The sequence below is a fragment of the Boleophthalmus pectinirostris genome, unplaced genomic scaffold, assembly GCF_026225935.1.
Source record: "Boleophthalmus pectinirostris isolate CB_2022bp ecotype Guang Dong unplaced genomic scaffold, ASM2622593v1 HiC_scaffold_4, whole genome shotgun sequence".
In the NCBI taxonomy this organism is placed as follows: Eukaryota; Metazoa; Chordata; class Actinopteri; order Gobiiformes; family Gobiidae; genus Boleophthalmus; species Boleophthalmus pectinirostris.
Window position 1 is genome coordinate 25,336,846 of NW_026571353.1, and position 22,276 is coordinate 25,359,121.

Below are 22,276 nucleotides of genomic sequence, written 5' to 3' on the forward strand. Positions count from 1 at the left end.
CAAATTATAGGTGTGTAGGCCTGATTGTGTGTGTATATGAATGCATTTTTCCAAAAGTGACTAAGTGGGGGTGTTGAGTTGTGCTCTCATTTTGTTATTATTTGTATGTATTATATAGAGTCATGATTTGTATTCTTAATGCCCAATAGCATGTGAGAATTTTTGATCACATGAGGCACAAAATTATGAATGGCCTGCACCTGTGAGATTAAAGTGAACTGTGCCCGTGGGGACTGCGGTGATCACACACAAAAAAAGAATATACCGTGAACTGTGTTTTAATGGTCACGATAAACTCTGTGTAGAGGGACCCTGCTAACAGTATCTGCAATGGTCAGACAGGACAGTAATCATGATATGCTGATAGCGGTGTTCTACATGTATCTCTACTGGCGAAATGTTCAACAGTAACCATGGTGACACAATGTGCGCCTTAGCAAAAACTGACAAAGATGTTTTAATATAGGCTGAAAACTCAAGAAAAATACAAAATGGATTTCAACAGCACATTTTCACATTTATTTAGCGTCACATCCCCAGGAAATGTTGATGACATCAGCTGCAAAGTTTCAATAGATCACTGGATGTCTGTAACTTTTGAGGGATGGATGAAGGTTAAGGTACACTTTATTTTCTCATTTTATTTGACCCATCCTTCAGTGTCGCTATTGCAACCTGTCAGGAGGAGTTTTCACAGGAAATTTAGCTCTGTTCTACTGTAAGGAATAGACCAAGCCTACAACATTGACATAGACAGCATAGTTTTAAACCAGGTCTAAACTAGAATAAAGATGAACTAAGATTAATTAAAAAAAAAAAATCATATAATATGTAATAAGCAGGTGTACATTTAAAGAACATTACAAGTATTACAAAAAGATGCCACCTTGTTTTTTATTTATTTATTTATTTTTAACCCCTGTGAACTAAGTTGGTAAGTCTTTTCAGTTAGTTTTGCTATTAATCAATATCCATAGTGTGGTTCTAGTCTGGTTTAGAGTTGGCTTTTTTACATATTTTATTATTATATTTCATCAAGCCTATTATTTTAAATGTTTATGTTTACTGATTGTGGTATACCAGGACATAAAATTCCAAATCGGCACCATTTAAAACAAGTTATTAAATCCTCTTATGTGTCTCTGCCTGAACATTTAATTACCTCAATAATTACAAACTCTTTCATTTATTAAAATACTTGCTAAGCTGGTGGGTTTTAATTGAGCTTGTCTGTCACTTCTGAACAATACTCTTATGACTAAAGACTCCTCAACTATCTGGCAACATACCAGCGCCACGCCTCAATGTTATTAGAACAGAGCACTTATGCTTTTGTCTTGAGAATTTATGACAAAAAGAAGTGGAAAATATTATGCTATGACACCTACTCTTTAATTTTGATTGATTAACGTTGTCAGTAAATGGCACTTTGAGTAGAGGTGACATCTGAGTCAACTTTCAATATCAGATTTCAAATCGTAAAAAAGAAAAACTAGATTGGTGTGTGTAAGAGAACTTCTATAGGTGCACAGTTGGAGGTGAAATTGAGCGGTTAGATGGAGCACATTTTTACGATGATTCATACAAGATCTTCTTGAACTTTCCCAGCCTCAATGGTTGTAAATGAGACAATGGAGTTTTACCTATCAAACTGGCACAATGTTTTACACAGCGTATTACTCTGTTCAGTAGTGGAATGTAACTAAGTACACAGTGTGAAGTACTGTTCCTACAAAGAATTTTTAGGTATCTGTACTTGTTGTGTGTTGTTTATTTAGATATATTGTGCAAATCACTGCAAAACTTGGGATCAAATGCTACTGGTCAGATCAAATGTAAAAATATTCTGCATTATTGGCATCTGTGCCAAACCGTGGATAGGCCTTAACAAAAGGAATACAAGAAAGGTAAACAAAATAGGTGTGGAACAACCCGGTGACCCTGGGTCACTGCTGTAAATGCATCTATTGTTCTATAGAGTAAGACTAGTTTTGAAGTTAATTGATTAGTTACGAATCTGGCTTACTGACTCCTCCTCCCTATAACTTTTCTTTGTGCCTGGTGCCTCACTAAGCTGGGAACATTTTCTCATGCAGTGTCATGGTCCTGGAATCATTTACAGATAGATGGAATAGTTAATCTGCCTATTCGAAGGTTGGTGGATCGAATTGTGCTCTTGACATAAACTTAATTGGTAGAGCAGTCAGATCCACTGAAGTTTGCAGCACAATTCAAGCTCTCACAGATGAATGTTGTTGTTGTGTCCTTAGGCAAGACACTTAACCCATCTCACCCACAGTGTGAATGGGTGAGTGGTTTCTTGATGAGTGCCTTGAAAGTGGAAAACTGTGACCATTTTCTTAAGTATAAGAAAATAGTAAAAAGTGTGGTGACAGAGGCATTTGTATGTTTTTGTGAAATGCAAATGGTTTTATAATATGAGGCTGCTATCTTGAACAGGTCGCTCTTGAAAAAGAGAGATTCTGCATCTCAATGGAACCTCCTGGTTAAATAAAGGTAAAATAATGATTTAAAAAGAAACTTGTATCTTGAAATCTCCATTGGTTTAACATTAAGCTAACTTGAAATTCTGAGTAGACCACCTCTAGCTCTATAGCCACTGTTGACCCAAGTCAAACGTTTTATCTGAGGTCAGCTTCCTTTATGTTTTGTTATTGAATTCTAACAGTATATTTTTTCTTCATAAAAATATCAAAATATAGACTATATGCATCCCTGAAAAGAAAAAAAAAAAACTCTCCAAGGCCAGTATAGTGCGGTAACTTTAGACACATGGCCCATAGTCTCATCTCTGTCGGGGTGCTCCAGCTCTTGTTATTACAGTGTGCATGTCATTGCTTTGAGACCCTGAATCTTCCCTCATGGTGGTCGTCTCCTGTAGCAGCGTTCCCCATGATCCCAGCTGCACAGAGGGGCAGGTCTGGACATCTCTCTGAGGATAAGTGTTAGACGTGACTGTGAGCAGCTCTGATAGTTTAAAGTCATTTTTGTGAGGTGAGGTCACTCAGAAGAGCCCTAGTGTCATCAGGGAGGTAGTAGTTTAACACCAGACAAATTATTATAGGTCCTATATTACGCAAAATGAACTCTTTTGAGCTTTAAGCCATGCTATAATGTTGTTACCTCATCAAAAACATTCTCAGAGTTGTGTTTTGTTTCATTCACACATGTTTGAGTAATCCTTTATTATTAGTCTGTCTACATCTCCAAAGCTCAAAATGCTCTGTTCTACCTTGTAATGTCAAGCAGTATTTTTCAAGTTAACAGCTCCCTTTTATCTTTTTTTAAAAGTAAAGATCGGCATTTCCAGGGCTGAAATTATCCAAATGATTCTAGTGAAGGTGTATGGAGTTAAAAACACAGTGGAGCACATGACATCACAAGGTGGAGTATTTTCTCTCTGTATTTTTCTCTCGTTTTTTGAAGTGTATGTACCAATTACTGTATGTCCCATCACAAAACATTGCAAATTAGGGACTTTTTGAGCTTAGAGTTCCCTTTCACCAACCGTAGGCCTGTCCTTAACCAGGTGAATATGCTGTGGACTGCTATGAGAACACTCTTTGTTGTCCTCCCTCGACCCTTGACCTCTTCACTAAGCTCCACCCTCTTGTGCCCTCGGGGGAAATACCTGTCCGCTTCACCACCGTGAGTCAGATCCTTAACTAAAACTTAAGTCTGAAAAAGCAGGGCAAAGGACAGTGGACTGATCTCTCCAGTTGCACTGCCTGGCTCAGATCGGCCTGGGCCATTAGGGAATTAAAGGTATTGATTACAGGGAGAGTGGATCGTGGAGAATGTTTGCTAATGAGAGCGAGTGGATGGCCATTGTTTAGGGCTTGTCTCTGGGAAAAGGGAGATGAATAGGCGGTCAACCCACTTAGCAAAAAAGAACAGGGCTGGGAGCCAAAGATGAGCACAGGTGGACCAATGCAATCTGAACTTCATATGTTATTCAGATAGTTCTGCTGAACTTTAACTTTATAACTTTAATGGCTGACCCAATCTTTACAGCTATGTTTTAAATTGTTTTCTAATGCTGTTTTTAAAGGTGCACTGACTAAAATTTCTAGAGGACGGCCTGTTATCTGTTTGTCTCCTTAGAGATGTTTGTCTCTATGCCTGAGATGTTCTACTCTATAATTTGTCATAAAACTGGTTCCAGATGTTTTATTGTATTCTTATTGAGTGGGGTTGCTTCTTCATAGATCTTACCTGGAACTTGGCTGGGTTGGTGGTGTCATCTGCTTGTTTCCATTGGGGATAATTAAGTTTAATGACAAACTGCGCTCAGTCCTGGTAAAGCAATCTACACTCACTTCAAAAGACAATTGTGATTTGTTGAGTTGCTAAGCCTGCTTTTTTTTTTAGAGGTTTCTATTTTTGGAGTTTTTAGGCTTGCTCAGAGGCACTGTCATTTTTAGCGTTAATAGGCCCAATAATGACAGAAATACATGCTGTTAATGTTTTAAAGCCATTACTGATGTAAAATAAAAATAAAAATTTGATTAAAATATAATCTTATGACCATTTATTTGGAGCAATACACAGTGTTTAACTTGTGTCTAGTTTTGTGTTATTTTTGTGGGACTGGGGCTGCTTGTCTTTATTTATTTATTTTTTAAGGCTTGGTTGCTTAATCCTTGCTGACAGTATGGCAAACCTGGTGATTTGGTGACTCAAAACAACCTAGTAATTTTCAAATATGGGTGCACCCTGCCTTTTGCAAGAATTGGACACAGATAATCCAAGTAGCAAAACTAAGATTTTTAATTAATGAATTTCTTAAACTTAAATGTGCAAATGAAAAAGTGGTTCAGATAGGGAAATCCAGATATGAATTAAATTATTCCACTTATTTGACAGTGTGACATCTCTTGGCAGAAAATATTGTGTGTTACAGATTATTTAAAGGTCCTATATTATGCAAAGTTGCCTCTTGTGAATTAAAGGCAATGTGATAATGTCGTTACCTCATCAAAAACATACTTGGAGTTATGTTTGAGTAACCCTTTATCCCTTTATCATTAGTCTGTCTACATCTCCAAAGCTCAAGATGCACTGTTCCACCTTGTGATGTCATGAAGCAGTAGTTTTCAAGTTAACAGATACCTTTTACTTTTTGTTTAGTAGAGACGGGCAATTCAAGGGCTGAAATGATCCAAATAATTCTAGTAAAGGTTTAAGGGATTTAAAAAACGCTGTGGAGCTCTTGTTTTCTGTTTGAGAGAAGAACTCAGACTAAATATACAGGATTTTTTTGTTAAACATGTGTGAATGAAACAAAACAAAACTCCACGTATGTTTTTGACAAAGAAACAAAATTATTTATAACATAATATAGGCCCGTGAAAAAGTAAAATTCCTTAAAAAACTGTTTCCCATGGCATTAAAGTTTGTCATTGTGGGAATCGCAGCAGAACTGATGGTGGCGCTGACAGAAGACCCTTGGCGGTAGCGGTGAGAGCTGCGTTGGGTTTCAAAGTGCCTGATGACAAATAGAAGGGGCCGTGTGCATCTCTAGCCAGAGGAGGTCACCCTGTATCCCCCCGTCTTTTCATGTACGACCCACTGCGGATCAGGTCCTCTCCTCGGGACACAATCTACTAGCTTTGACTGATGTGGTGCGGCGGACATTTTTCATCTTCTGCTCATTGTCCCAAGCACTAATTATTCATTTAAAGCCGGGTCCCTTTCCTCTTCCCTCTAATTAGATGGTTAGTCACAATCCCTAGGCCCCGGGCTGGTCCATTGATCTCCTCCATCTCTATCTTGTTGTGCTTTCATACACACAAACACACAAACACACAGACATATACACACAGTTGAATCAGATAAAATGGGCCCACTGTTAGCAGCTGTAATAACAACAGAGATAATGACGGTACACAAATGAGTCCAAACTGACAAACTTGGGAAGGGCACTTTTGTTTAGTTGGGCATAATCCGTCTAGAGTCCTTGTCCACTGATACTTTGCAGTTGATTTCATCCATATTCTCTGCAGGTGTGATGCTAACTGTTGGCACTGCTCTGTCTGAAGCTGTTAGACTTTAATATGAGTTGTATTTTAACAACTCATATTAAGTTCCTCTCAAGTAACATTGCAGTCCTGAGCTGTTTGTCACTCTAAACCTAAACCTCACACCGAAACAGGACCACAAATGCTCATATTGATCACAATGTGCTGTTTAAATCCATTTTGTATTTCTTTCTTGAGTTTTCAGACTGTCAAGAAAGTTTTAAGACAGCACTTGCCAGTGTGTGCTTTCTGTCACCATGGTAACTGCTGAACATTTCACCATAGAGACAAATGTAGAACAACCACAGCATGTATCAATATAATCATGTTTGAACTCTAAAGCACAAGGCAAAATTAGATTTTTTTTAATTTTTTTATGTGAAATATGAAAAATGTGTGATATATTTTCTTAAATTTATCCCGGTAAACTAATTCAAATTGATTTTTCTTTTTGTATTTCCTTGCAGTGTCTCATGTTTAACAAGTAGGCCTTGTGTTTGTGTATTTAACTCTCCAGCTGAGTGCACACTTCAGTTGATGGTACACCTAAGAGTGAAACAGTACAGAAAAAAGCTTTTGCATCCTATAGGACCTCTAACCATGAACCTGCATACATTTGCCTATTGCTACAACAAAGAAAGGTACTAAGTAAAATTCTTCCTAGCAACAATATTAATCAATAAGTTGCTTCTACATTTAACCTAACAAAAACGTAGTCACAAAATGTCATGTTAATTTTTTTAAATAAATGTCAAAGCGCTACTATACAGCATTGTATTTCTCTTCCAATATTAATCCACTTCTCATTGTTTGACTTTGAACCATTTGTACTGCAGAGGATACACAATCTCAATAGAAAAGCAAAATGACTCCCTATTCCCTCCAAACAATAGTGTACTTCCAGACATTTCCGTCCTGGGGGTCCCTGTGCTTCTCTGGGTTGTTTTGGTTTGTGGTGCACAGTCAACAAGAGTAATCACAGGGCTGACGGAGCGCGGCAGCTGTATTTGTTTATGCATTCAATATACTGTAACACAAAAGAGGTAATAGATGAGCCCGCACCACAATGAAAGCAGCTGGAAAAAGTATGTAATAGGTTTAGTGGGACTGTTGCATAAAATGCAATACATAACTTTGTTGTAATGCATGAATGTGTTTACAAAATGTGCAAATACCTGTGTTATATTGTAAACAAGTGTAGCGTGGCCTTTTAACCATGAAGGATGGTCAACATAAGCCTCTTCTCCACTGGCGTGGTTCGCTCAGGGCCGCCTTGGCACGGGTCACTTAGCCCCCGCCCGGGGAGCGTTTCCATTACCTGCGATACAGGTCTAGCAACTAACTGTAAGGAACAGGTGTAAGTAACAGTGATTGGAATGGGGCAAACATTTGTAGGAACAGGAACCATGGAGCTGCTGTTTCACCTATTTGTCCGATGAGGAAATTTGGATCAACTTACAGTAAAGGTGCACTGTGTAACTTTTCTGGTGGAAGGTCCTCAGTTTGTCTACATGGAACTGCTACTGCTGAATTATCCCATAATATGACATTAAACATCTGTCTCCATGGAGTCAAGCAGGTGAAGCTATTAGGCCAAGTTACAAGTCAGATCTGTTGATAAGTGCCCCTGCTCTCAGTAATAATACATGTTTTTCAAGACAATAATCTCCTGTAATATTCATTTAATGCAATACTGTAGAACATTTAAGGCAAAGCAATAACCTCTCCGTGGATACAAGCAGGTGGCAGACCCTCCTCCCAAAACAGTCTACCTTTAATATTAGCGACACATCTCCTCCTGCCTCTGGGAGCCTGGGTCTGTCCACTTGAAGCACGTTGTGATGGAAATAAGTTCAGTGATCCTCTGATGCTCGTGGGTCATGGTGCGTGTTTTGAGTGAAAGATGTGAAGTGTAAATAAAGAGAACTATAGCGCGCACTGGGGTCAGTCCACAGAGCCCAGTAAAAATGACCTTAGATATTGGTGGGAATGCAGGTCTGGACTATTACTAGTGTAATTTGGCTTAGAGAGAAAATCCATTTTCTTGGTCACCATTGTGTCTGTGTTATAAACTTATATTAACTTATTTTAGCTTTGAAATACTTTGAACTTTGATCTATTTTACTTTTTTTTTTTAGGCAGTGAAGACAAACTAATATGATTCCTTTTTTCATTTTCAAAGTCTTTATTTAACATGAAAGTCTCACTGGAATTCTGAATCTCTTTTTTCAAGCATGACTTGGCCAAGGTCGCAAAAAACACAGTCAACATTATACTGTCCACAGCAACTATTGTGAAGAGTTGCTATGGCGTTTCTTCTATGTAAGAAGAAATAGCAATGGACTATCTATAAGTATTTAATAGTTCCTTCTCAGTCACTCAGGACCTCTCTGACCTCTTTAGTCACCTATGCAATCATACTAACACATTCATAAAGGCACGGTGAATGAAGTGTCTTGCCCAATGGATGCAATGACAATATGCAAGGTCAGGAACCTAACTACCGGCTTACAAATAAAGCATAAATATATAGAGAATGACAGTGAGCTCATATGGCTCAAGGGCTGTTCATATAACTTTATGGATGCACTCCCTTGGTTTGTATTTACTTCAGGGCTTAAAGAATGCACCATTAATCCTTCGTCTCCTCTCTTGACCTCTGCCTGTTAGCATCTCAGCTCTAAAGTGGTGTGTCTAATTACTTGGGCCGCCTGCCTCTCTGTAATTGGATGTTAATGACGCTCTTTTGATGCTTAAAGGATAATTTAAGTTAAGCTTTTTTCCACTTCTTTTTCTCTTTGAAGAACTCTTTGTATATTTTTTACAAGCCTCTTAGAGATTGTCTTGTCTCGACTTAAGACTTTGCTTTCATTTTAGCGTGAAGCAAGATTTTAAGTAAACAGTCCATTGTGAACCAAAAGGATAACGATTTCGAAATATCCAGACAGACAAAGCATCAAATGAAAAGACAAAATTTCTCAAAGCGTTTTTGTTAGCAGGCCTATAAGACACACTCTTGATTAAAGAAACAGCATAAGCTTTTGTGTTCTATGGATTTCCTATTAAAAACAAAAAGATCTCACTGAAATCATTAATTATAGAACCAATTATGTATTCATTGGTGTTACAGAGAGTGAAGTGAAACACAGCAGTCTCTTGTATTGAAAAAAGCTTTTGTCAACTTTATGAACATGTCTGGACACAAAATGGATTCTGTCTGGTGTTCTTCTTTTTTTTGCCAATAAACACAAAGTTTCATTAGAACAAAACGCCTTCAACAACTGTCTAATAATCGTCTATGGAGTTGGAGATGCACAGGGCGCTTGGAGGGCAGACGATTATGTGGAGTCTAATACAGTTTCATTGAAGCATTATGCACCGTTTGAAAAGCTGGTTATATAATGTTATTAGCCAGTCTTTGGACAAATAGCTAATAACATTTCAATTCTTTCAAACTACATATCTAGAACCAGTCTGGATGAATAATGGCTGACCTCACCTCACCTTTCAGCTGTCCAGTTCAAGGTTCACCCTAGGAAATAATAAGGCTCTTTTTTGTTTGTTAGTAAGTAGTAACACTAACCATTGGCAGTTATACTCACTGTTTGCTCTGTAGTTTTTTCTTCAGTCTTGGATTCAGTGAGCAAATACCAGGGGTGGTGTGATTGTTCTGTCAGACAGACTCTCAATACAGTATATTTTGAAATACGATATATTACTGATGTACATAGAGATGATAAAAGATAATATTGAAACTGATTTACTGACATTGACGCAGTAACCCAAGAATAGATATTTAAACCACAAAAACTATTCTAAATCTACAGTACTGTTAAAAAAAAAATCACAAGCTGCAATAAATAAACAGCAAAATGAAACACTTTAGTACTTAGTTTGCATCTGTAAAGAGTCAATTCAACTTGTTATAGCAATAGAGAACAGTCTGGAAACCATACCAATGCAACTGTTAATATATATGTATGTATGTATGTATGCATGCATTTATTTATTTATTTACAAATTTTCAAATACTAGTATATCTTCAGTTTCTTATTATATATATCAGTGGTCTCCAATCTTTTTCCTCCCATAAGTTACTTTTTGTAAAACAAAAGTGCCAGAGAGCTACTAATTTTAGCAGTTGGCATAAATTTTGTAAATATAAGAGTCATGGTAAGCTGAAGTTGAGGTACAGTTAGATCTCTATAGAACATAACCCATTATCCAGTTATCAGTGCATTATACATTTACAAAGGAAATAGGCATTTAATCCATCAAATTTGAGTTATTCAACACAATATGTATAATTCAGAAATCCCTTGTAAGGGGGTGGAGAGCTACTGGTAGCTCTCAGGCTACAGGTTGGAGACCCCTGCTATATATAATATTTTTTCTAGTAAGCAGGAAAATTAGTTGCTACTGAATCACGAAAAATCACGATTTGAATAGTTATAATTTGCAAGGACTGCATGTAATAAAATGTTTGGCTTATAAAACCTGCAGTTTAAAGCTCTACAAACATCTTCCAAACAATCTTCCAAAAAGCATGAGATTCCTGTATTGGTTTAGCAATTAAAGCTTCAGTCTTATCTGAAATGCTAATGCCTCCGGACCATAAATGGACATAGCTGACCCGCTAGTCGCCGCGTTCCAAATACAAAGCATTCATGATGGTGCTTCTAGCTCCATCGACATTTCCAGTTGACTTACATTGGAGCATTGTGACACCTCTCTCTGCAACTGCTGCTCTGGCCTACTTTTTATTTCACTATTGTGTCCATAAATAAATTCCTATCCCTAATATGGAATTCACTCCAAATTCTTTCCTATAACTGCATGCCTCATGAACTTCATTTGACTGGAGCTGAATGCTGGGTCACACTTCCTTAGTCGACTTATTTATACAGTTTTTGCAAATTTGCATCTTGATTTTAAAACATATAAACATATTCTGAATATCTAATTGCTTTGGCAACATGTGTCAGACAGGGAAATCTCTATTTGATACTTTTCCAAAACCGCCCACGCCTATTGTTTTCTGATACACACTACCTCTTATTTGCCCTTGTTCTTTCATCTCTTCACTGTCTCGATGTCACTGGATTTTACAAGAGTCATTGAGTTTCCCTAATAACATGTTTGCGTCTGGCTCCTCCGCCGTGCCAGACGCTCTTGCCAAAACTTGCTTTGACTTCTTGATGTTTGTTTATGATATCCCTCCGCGCTGTGATTTTTCCCCTCGTGTTGTGTCTGCTTCACCGGCAAAGGTGTCACCTGTTATAACCCCCGCTGCCTCCCGTGGTGCATTGTGGGTAGGCTAACAAGTGCAGTGCTCGTTGTAGTCCTCGGGGGGGGGTCTCTCCTGCTGGCTTACTGGAACACCTTTTGGTAAAGTCCAGATTCCTGCTGCAGCTGTGGTTTGTGTGCATGTGTTGTGTTTTGAGACTTTTATTGTACATGGAGTCAAGAAATTTACACAAGTTGCACCTGTAGAGCAGATGTTTGAGAACAATGGCTAAACAAGAAGATCTTTAAAGGCGCACTCGTAGATTACTATTGAAGGGTCCAAAAACTTCCTGAGTCCTTGGAGATTTTATTGTTTTGACTTGGAAATTCCATAAAACATATCAATCTCCATGGAAAAAAAATAAGTGACACCACCACGCCAAGTATTTTTTGCAATAAAAATGACTGTAATTGAAGAGAACAAGTAACTTTTCCAGTGTTGGACTACTACCTGCTTGTCCCCATGGAGATGATATTTTTGTTCCACAATATCGTATTAAACTTACTTGTCTTACATTTATTCAAATATAAGTGTTACATTGCTATAGGCATTTTAATTGCAAAAAAAATATATACATCTTGAAAGATATCACCTGCTAGTCTTAAAGGGACAGTCCGGAACTTTGGACATAGTGAACCAGAGTGTTGGAGACGTGTCGAGACACTTTTTTAAATATTCCAACCAGTCCTTGCGTTTGCAGAGGTCACTGGTGCTAGGATAGTGCATGTCAACGGCCATAGTTAACCTGCCACTAAAAACAGTCTTACCCACGCTACAAAGCACCCGAGACTATCGATATAAATGTCTGTGTTGATAGATTAATGTTTGACATAAAACTAACCTTGCATGGCATGAATCGTCGCATGTTGAGGGGCTATTTCCTCAGCAGCAATGGAATTTTACTTTACTGGTAAGGTAGGTGCTGGGTGATACCAGTCCGCTGCTGCCAAGCTTTCTATCAGGAAGTACAACTCGCTGCTGCTGCTCAGACATAAATCCTTCAAATGCAAGGTTGGTTTTACTTCTAAGTTTATCTTATCAACACAGACATTCACATCGACAATCTGGTGTAATAATAGATTTGCTTCGGGTGCTTTGTGGAGTGGGTAAGACTGTTTTTAGTGGCAGGCTAACTATGGCCATTGACATGCACTAGTCTAGCACCAGCGACCTCTGCAAATACAAGGTCTGGATGGAATACTTAAAAAAGTGTCTCCACACGTCTCCAACACTCTGGCTAGGACTAGGAAATGAGGTCTTAGATATTGCTGACTAGTTTCAACTCTGCATTTTATTTCTTGTTGCAGTTAAACTATTACTACTTTTCTTGTTTATAAGCAGCAACACATGCCAACTAGATTCACAGTTAAAAATTAAATATTGAGTCTTTATCCCATAGTTGATTTTATATCCATCATTGACAAACTAGCACATATAACCACACTGTAGATGTAACATGGAATGCCCATAAGGAATTAATATACTATAACCAGCTAAATATGTCAATTAGCTTCACACTTCGTTGGCTATTATCCAAGTTGTACTCCACTTAGCACCAAAAGCAGCAGGAACAGGCTCCAGGCCCCTATAACTGCAGAACAATGAGGGGTGGAACATAAAAGCATGTTTTTAATTATATATTTTTTGGCTAACAAGACTTAACAGTGTTTGGTATTTGTTCTTGGATGACTGAGTGCATTAACCGCAAAACTTAACAAATGGTTGTACATTTCATAAGAAAAAATACAGTCAAATAGTGACTGTTGCCAATTTGAGAAAGCTGTGTGTTTGATTTAAAGGTACAGTGTGTAACTTTTCTGGTGGTAGGACCTGTCACTTGCTTTTTGAAGTTTAAGGCCATACTGTGGAAAATAACAGCTATTCCATGAAGACAAGCAGAATATGAAACCTTCTCGAGAAAACATAAAATCACAGTATGTAACTTTTTGGCCAATAAGTAGACTATGTAGAGCATGTTTGTTTTTTTCATTAGGTTATTGTTTATTGCACATTTAAAAATATAAATACATGCGTCCTTACTCCACTTTTTTCTATGGAAATGTTCCTTTGTCTATAATATCCCAGTGTATGGCATAAAGTGCATCTTTCCCCACGGTAAATGTTCAGAAGTATGGCAAAAACATACTGTCCAGATATATCAGGAATTACCAATGAATCAAACATGTTACAGCCCACCGATATTGGCACCGATATCAGAAAATACGCCTTTCCCTCACATCAGCACCTCTGCGTCATATTTTGTGATGTGATCCCAGACGACGCTCCTCCTGTGCCAGCGGGGAGAGGACAACACAAAGAGCGATAAATCGTCTGTAGTCTGCAATCTTCTTGTCAAAGCTCAGAAAAGGATAAAAAAAGCCACGCTGCCTTTAATCTGAGCTTGAGCCCTGCAGTAGCGTTTTCTCACAGGCCTTTTCAAAACTCCATTGAAGTCCTATACCTGCCTGCTCTGCTCCCAACCAGCTGCTTATCTGAGCATGTACAGTACTTTTCCCTGCACTTAAAGTAGTCGCTGTAACATGCATGCAGACTTACTGGTTTAAAACAGCAATTCAACCACAACTGACCCTGCTGTGTAAGCTGTCACACTGGACTCATCATTTTAGAGTGATAACAGGAACAAATTCAACAAACAACAAAACTGAAGTCCTAAGTGAATTGAAAAATTTAATGTGCCATGAATATAAAGTGTCTAATACAGGAAAACTTTGAATTAATGGGTTTAAACTTTTTGTTATGTCCAATATTTTGAGGTATTTTTTTTCAATTAAAAGATAATATTTTGTTTTAACCTCTTACTATTCTGGCCTATTTTTCCTAAAATGACTAAAATGATTCTCAATTTAAAATGAATCTTTTTTTTTTTACCCGTTGGAGCACAAACAAATGGCTACACTCTTATGAAGCTGAGGCTCTGTAGTTTTGTTAACTAATTGCATTGCTAATCGTTATATCAACTGTCCTATTTTTATTTTTTATTTATTTTTATTTTTTTGTGCAAACTTAGTTATTGAAGCAAAGTGAAACTCCTTATGCTTTGGATGAGGGCTTAAAACTTATAATAACTTATCTCATGTGAATGGTTTTGTGGATTGTTTTTAGTAATTTCAATATTCAAATTTAAGATCTGGGAGCATGATCCCCCTTTAACTATAGTTTCTTTAATGTTTATCACATGAAATGATACTGCAGCACACGTCATACCTAGATTCCGTTTCTGTCAAGTCTGCTGTCAATGTAATCCTGCCTCTCTGTTCTCCAAGTGCTCTTTAAGTCATTTAAACACATTAATCCAGTAATGAGATTCTGTGGGCTCTGTCTGAAAAGGAGTGGTACACGTGATTTATTGCATGTCTAAGGGAAACTGAGGACATTGTATTGGGGTGGTGAGACGTCTGTCAAATACAGTTTAGCGTAGCTGTAAATCAGGACCCAAACCCCGCAGGTCAGCGTTTAGTGAAAACCAAGACTTTTTGTACTTTTTGACTTTCTTTTACACTTGACATTTCCAGACTGTGGGCAACTGCAATAATCTTAAAAGTCCAATATTACGCAAAATAGCCTCTTGTGAGCTTTAGCCATGTTATAATGTGGTTACCTCATCAAAAACATACCCAGAGTTGTGTTTTGTTTCATTCACACGTTTGATTAATCCTTTCTTTTGAGTCTGTTTACATCTCCAAAGCTCAAAATGTTCTGTTCACCTTGTGTTGGCATGAAGTGTGAATTAGTTTCCACGTTAACAGCTACCTTTTAGCTTTTGTTCAATAGAGCGCAATTTCAGGGCTGAAATCATCCAAATTATTCTAGTGAAGGTGTTTATGAAAGAGAGTGTTTTCGGTTTGAGATAACAACCTAAATGTGTGAATGAAACAAAATACACCTCCAGGTATCAGGTGTGTTGTGTAACTTTTCTGGTGAAGGGTCTGGTAAATGCTGTTCTCCATGGAAACATAATTACTTTGTCTGTAATGTTTCAAAATATGGCATTAAACCTTTCTATATTCATGGAGGCCAAACCAGACCAAGTTACAGGTCAGATCAGGCAACCCTGCTCATAGTCAGAATGCATGCTTTTCAAGGTATTTTTCACTATGAAACCACCTGTAATTGGTTGAATGTAAGGTAGAGCAGCTTAATGTCATACTGGCAGAGCAATGGCATATCTGTAGAAACAAGCAGGTGATTGACCCCCAACCAAAAAGTCACACGATGCACCTGTAAACAACTTTAAACAGCTTTTGAGTCAAACTGAAATCACAGTTTTGTCTCATGTAGCAGTTACTCCAGTCTGCAGCAAATCATTTTTTAGGCAATCCTGTTTTTTGGCGCTTTTGGCAGGTGGGTTTGTCAGAATAGTTGGACTGTGTTGTTTCCGACCGCGTGCCAGTTGTTTATGGAGGGAGCTCAGCCGTCATCATTGGAGCTGGCAGCTTTCCACATGCAAATGTTTGGGAAGACATGCTCCACAACACAACAGAGCTCAGGAGAGATGGAGGGTTTGTGTTGGTGCTGCTGCAGGGACCAATTCAACAGAGTCTAAACACTCATACATATGTACACACAGTGTCAACGCATCATCGGGATTTGGCCCATTTCAAACGACCTTAAATAACATTTTAAGATTTAGATTGTCTGAAGTACTTCATACTAACAGATGCAGTGATCCAGCTTTTTCAGTTCTGATACAGATGTTGATATTATGGATTTACACATCTGTCAATGTCCGATATCAAGCGGTACAAGTGTGGAAACTGAAAACCGTTAAAACAAAAATAAAATAAGACAAAACTGATTCAAATGTGTCCAAACATTATGAGATTTTCAATTTATATGTTTAACAAGGATATCGACTGAACTGAGGCTTTCCAAAAAAAAACTAAATTTTATAGCCTGCATTTAATTAAAACCAATTGTGATAATCAAAAAAGTGGATGTTTCTGACCTGTTATGTGAATTTGAAACGCATTACCTGCAGATTATGTAAATGAATGAGGCCAGTTTGAACTCAATTGAAAAAACAAGTGGGTTATGGACTGCTGCAGGCTTTGTTACCACTTCCTATTATGTTCAAGTGAATGGCACTGCACTGTTTAATCAACAAGCAGGATTTGGTAAGACTGAGGATGAATACATAATTGATGGGGGCAGGCAGGAGTCTGTGGGACGAGGATGTGACTGGACAAGTGCCATTCTGTCATCTGATATTGTTTTATTGTTTGATTCTTTGTGTTTGGTTCAAGTGTTTAGAATGGTGATAGGAAGCGATTCAAGCGTGTGCCAAGAGGATATGAACTTTTACTGACTGTGATAATGTTTTGTTTGGTAGATAGAGTTTAGTGAGACTGTAGAAACAACACAGTGAATATTACGGCAAGGCAAGTTTATTTGCATAGCACAATTCATTCAAAAAGTAATTCAAAATGTTTTACAGAATAAGAAAGGCATAAATAATCATCATTAAATTAACATTAAAAGAGAAGAGAGCAGCGCAGTCATATGCACAGCTAAACAGAACTAATTTGGGCTTGGGTTTAAACATGGCCTTTCTCACATCTTCACGAAGACTGTTCCAGGTTTTAGCTGCATAAAACTTTATGCTTGCCCTTGTTTAGTCCTGGTTTAGTCTTGGTTTAGTCCTGGTTTACTCTTGGTTTAATCCTTGTTTAGTCCTGGTTTACTCCTGGTTTAGTCTTGGTTTAGTCTTGGCTAATACTGGTTTAGTTCTGGTTTTGCCTTGTTTTAGTCCTGGTTTAGTCTTGGTTTTGCCTTGTTTTACTCCTGGTTTAGTCTTGGTTTAATCTTGGTTTAATCCTTGTTTAGTCCTGGTTTAGTCTTGGTTTCGTTCTAGTTTAGTCTTGGTTTAATCTTGGTTTAGTCCTGGTTTTGTTTTTGGTTTAGTCTTGGTTTAGTCTTGGTTTACTCTTGGTTTAATCCTGGTTTAGTCTTGATTTAGTCTTGGTTTAGTCCTGGTTTAGTTTTGGTTTAGTCTCAGTTTAGTCTTGGTTTAGTCCTTGTTTATTCCTGGATTAGTTTTGGTTTAGTCTTGGTTTAGTTTTGGTTTAAGTCCTTTTTTTTTACATATGTTTTTAGATGGTAAAAAGCTTCAAATGGTGATGATGGTTATGGTTATTTTTACATGAAAAATAATTAGAACAAGAGTCTAATTCTGGTGGAGGGTCTGCCACCTGTTATAGAGATGTCATTTTGCCTGAAGTGTTTCATAGTATGGCTTTAAACATGTCTATCTCACTGAAAACTGTTATTTAATAGCAGTAATAGTAGTAAGGTGTACAGTATACTTCCAAATGTACTATGTAAACCATAGTTTGTTTTTGTACTTAATTTTTCTGGAGTATTCTTTGAAATAGTTTAGTTTATTTTGAGTAGGCTGCCCAAATTCTCAAATATCAAATGTGATGGTTACACAAGCGCAGAGTATCCCCTCCTGTCTTTTCTTATTTCAAACACAAACAAATAGAGCACTGTATACACAATAAAAAAGTCACTGACAGACATAGACAAGCTATGAACAAATAAGGATCTTCAAAGACAAACTTTATTCAAGTCAAAGTCATCATAAAGACACAAAAACACCAGAACATTTCTTTCAATTTAGTGATTTGCCAAGAACTTTGAGATTGTGCAACATTTGTTTTCCTTTGCCCTTGTCTGTGACCTCTCTTCTCTCCTCTACTCATCCCTGTCTGCCAGTTCATAACCAAACAATACTCTGAATATTTGGCCTGTGATTCACCACTGTTTCTGGTAAGAATAGTCATGTTAATGGCTATCGGCGATGTTCAGTATGTATTTGTACAAACTTGAGCCAGACTTTTTACCGTACAATGAAAACACTTGACATGAAGTAGTTGACTGACTCCTTGACTGAATTTGCTGAGTGATAGGAGGTGGTTAAAGAAGCTGCAGACTCGTAGCCATGTTTGTCAGAAGTTGTTGATTCATTTGGGGATTTAAAGGGCCCATATTATTTTATTTTCTGATCTATGCCTATCATCGAAAACATACCCAGAGTTGTGTTTTGTTTCATTCACACTTATTTAACACACAAACCCTGCATATTCAGCTGAGTTAATTTCTCAAACAGAAGACACTCTGTTCCACCTTGTGATGTCATGTGGTAATACAGGAAATGCTCCAATGTGTTTTTAAACTCCTTACACCTTCACTAGAATTATTTAGATCAGTGTTTCCCAAACTTTTTTTTCTGGGGACCCATATTTGACAAATCTTCTAAGTCACAAATTTTCATGACCCAAGCCCATAGACATTATTTGTAAATCAAAAAGGTGGATTTGACCATTATTGAAGGTTAATGAGGATATTCTATTGTTGACTGAATGATCATGTCTCTCTGAACAATTAGTATTACTCAAGTTTTAAACAATGAAAAACAGCAATTGAACCAGCAATAAAAAGAATCCATAAGTCGCCTATTTGGACATGTATGTAGCCCTGTATATTGCAGACCGACACACAGATTATGACAAGGTGACCTAAAAAAAGGTTGCAAGAGAAGGTAGCAGTCTTTAGGAAACACTGATTTGGATGATTCCAGAGCTGGAATTCGAGCTCTACTGACCAAAAGGTTTAGCTGTTAACTTGAAAACTACCACTGCATGACATCACAAGGTAAATAAACATATCAAGTTGTGATCTTGCTTTTCTTAAAGGGGAATTTGAAGTTGTATTTAGAGTGATTCATGCATGTTTGTGTAATTTTTGTTGCCTTGCATTCAAAGCACTAGCCTGGTTCATCAGCTGGTTTCACTTTGTGGAAACCGACTGACCTCGCAGCATTAGATTTTGTTCGCTCGACGGTAGGCGGGTACTTTTTAAATTTAACCAGTCATTGCTATTTGGTCGTGACATATGTAATGCGCCGTTAACAGGGCTAACTGGTATATTAAGCTTTTCCCAAATCCTGTAGGAAGAAGGACAATAACGTCTCTCCCCTTGATAAAATTCACCAAACATTCTCTTTGTTCCAGCTTTAAATTCTCAACCTCGGGAATTGTTGCCAAACACAGAATGTATGGCTCTTTGTTGATTGGCTGGTACCTGAACTCGCACTTCTGGGGTTCATGCAAACTGTCTAGTGTATTCCGATTCCTGACCTAGTCGTTGGAGAGCACTAGGTGGTGCCAGCCTGGCTATCAGAACGTTATTACTCCAAAAAAGTCACATTTTCATATATTCCATTGCACGACCACTGCCAGAAAATACAGTAAATAGCCTAATATGTCTTCTTTAACTGTCATTTTGTGATGGTATATTGACTTATGGTGTTCTGTGTGGTCTCTTTGCAGTGCCTGGAAACTTAGGCTGTTACAAAGACAGTGGGGACCCTCCAACTCTGTCCGGCTCCAGCGAGACGTCCAACAAACTCACCATTCAGAACTGTATCAGCTTCTGCCGCAAGCAGAGATACAAGGTGACAGTCCACACTCACAGTCATACCATTAACTGGATAGAAAAAGACAGTTTTTTTGACTCTATGTAACTTTTGTGGAGGAGTGTAGGAGAAAGACCATAGACTCTATATAAATGTCTAGAGCTAACCCACTAGCTGCCATGTTCCAAATAGGAAGTGAGCATGGGGGCACGTCATTCTCCAGTGACTCTGCTTACAGTTGACTTTACATTGAAAAATTGTCACCCCTCTTTCTGTAACTGCTACAGTGAGCCTTGTCATAAAATGTTCATATTAAACCACTCTACATGATCCTGTATTTTTTTATATTGCTAATTTGTCCATGAATAAATTCCTAATATTGAACTCAGCTCCAAATTCACCCCAACTTGCTTTCATCGTAAGCTTCATTTGACTGGAGCCGCTATGAGTGATGCCACACTCACTTAGTCCACTTTTTTATACAGTCAATGAGATAGTTATTGCTGTGCCTGGAATGTTATACAGCAGTGTTTCCCAAACCTTTTTTTCTGGGGACCCATATTTTAAAAGTCACAAACCTTGACCCAAGTCAATTGACATTATTTGTAAATCACAAAATAAACGTGGATTTGACCATTATTGAACATTAATGAGGATATTTTATTGTTGACTGAGTGATGGTGTCTCTCTGAACAATTAGTATTACTCAAGTTTTAAACAATGAAAAACAGTAACTGAACCAGCAATAAAACGCCTCCATAAGGCGCCTATTTGGACATTAAATGTAGCCCATTTCTTTTTCTTTTCAATATTGAATTGACCCAGCAATATTGGAACAAAATAGTCAATAAAATAATTACAAAAAAGATGTTAATTTATACAAAACATGTCTTAATGAGATAGTTGGGCCTGTCTGCGTTTTTGTAGCACGTTTCAGTCTGGGGTGCAGGAGGAGAGTGCAGCATGCAGATCTGTGTCAGAACTGTATATTGCAGACCTACATGCAGATCGTGACAAGGCGACCCAAAAAAATCTCTTGCAACTCACCTGAGTGTCGCGACCCAGTCTTTGGAAACAGTGTTATACAATATGACATAAAACCTAGCTATTTCCATGGAGACAAATAGATGACACCACCAGGACAAGTTGCAGGTCAGATCTATGGAGAGGTGACCCAGTAAGACAAAAGCCCTCCCTATGTTATTTTAGGCATCTTAGTGATAATGTATAATTCTTTTTTTTTATTTCTTTGTTAAGCCATCTTTGTATGAACAGAAGATTTAATGTTATTGTGTTAAGTCGTTGTCAAATAAATAAATAACACTTTTATTAACAATTCATGAACCACCTTAACTTGAATAAATGCAGGAGTTCATAGCAAAACAGGTAAGAAAGTAACAACATATAGGCAGGTCCCTCACCAGGAAAGTTACATAATGCACCTTTAAATAGCTCCCACACAGTGAAGAGTTAATGCACAAATCATCTTCACTTGTCTTATGTGGCATTTCCTGACAGTAATCACTACCATGTCCACTGTCTGGGCCTTTTATGAAGCCAAACGGCCGATGACAAATCAGCACAGCAATCAGAACTGACAGCTGGAAATGAGTGTTATTAGCCCACTGGGTCCTTGTCCTCATTGAGTCCCATTGTCGCGCCTTTAAACCAATGCCAGGTGTTTATTTTCTGTGCGGGTAATTCTCTTGATGTGCATGGGCAGCCTTTGACAGCCTCCTCCGTGCCTGGCTCTGCAGATGTTACAGGAAGTGGCAGGAGACTGGCACCGCTGCCCACCCTCGGACTGTTCGTGATGAGTGTAGGACGTCATACCCAGCAGCAGCGTTCATTTTGACAAGATGTTTGAACTGAGTTTTAATCAGGGTTTTGATAAATAATTATTTTAAAGGGCCCAAATTATGCAACTTTCTGATCTATTTTATTATAATGTTGTTCCCTCATCAAAAACATACCAGTTGTGTTTTGTTTTATTCACACACACGTTGGGTTGTAAGAGTTCTTTTCTCAAACAAGAAAATACACTTTTCCACCTTGTAATCTCATGTCATACAGGATGTGATCCACTGTGTTTTTAAACTCTAAACATCTTCACTAGAATTTTTTGGATGATTGCAGACCTGGAATGTCCAATCTATACTGAATCAAAGGGGAAAAAATAGCCGTTACTTTGAAAACTACCACTACATGCTGTCACATCACAAGGTGGAACAGAGCATTTTGAGCTTTGGAGATGTAAATTAAATGACTCAAATAAGTGTGAATGATACAAAATACAACTATGTTTTTGACGAGGTAACAACATTATAACATGTCTTAAAGCTCACAAGTCAGTTTGTGTAATATAGGACCTTTAAATTTTAGTTTTAGTTGAAGGGTTTGTTAAAATATGTAAAACATTTCAACCTAATTTGTTTTCAGTTTGACAATAGCCTGCCTAGACAAAATTCTTCAACCGTAGTCATTACCCATTAGGTCAAAGATGATTCAGGT

General features: G+C 37.8%; 1 protein-coding gene across 2 annotated transcripts in view; it reads left to right on the plus strand.

Annotated features, from left to right (window-relative positions):
* kremen1 (kringle containing transmembrane protein 1) overlaps positions 1–22,276 on the plus strand; it is a 115,243-nt gene that overhangs the window by 72,624 nt on the left and 20,343 nt on the right. For both annotated transcript variants that reach the window (XM_055162021.1, XM_020937926.2), the window contains exon 4: positions 19,680–19,804. In XM_055162021.1, coding sequence (XP_055017996.1) covers positions 19,680–19,804 — 125 coding nt within the window. The remainder of the gene's footprint in view (positions 1–19,679; positions 19,805–22,276) is intronic.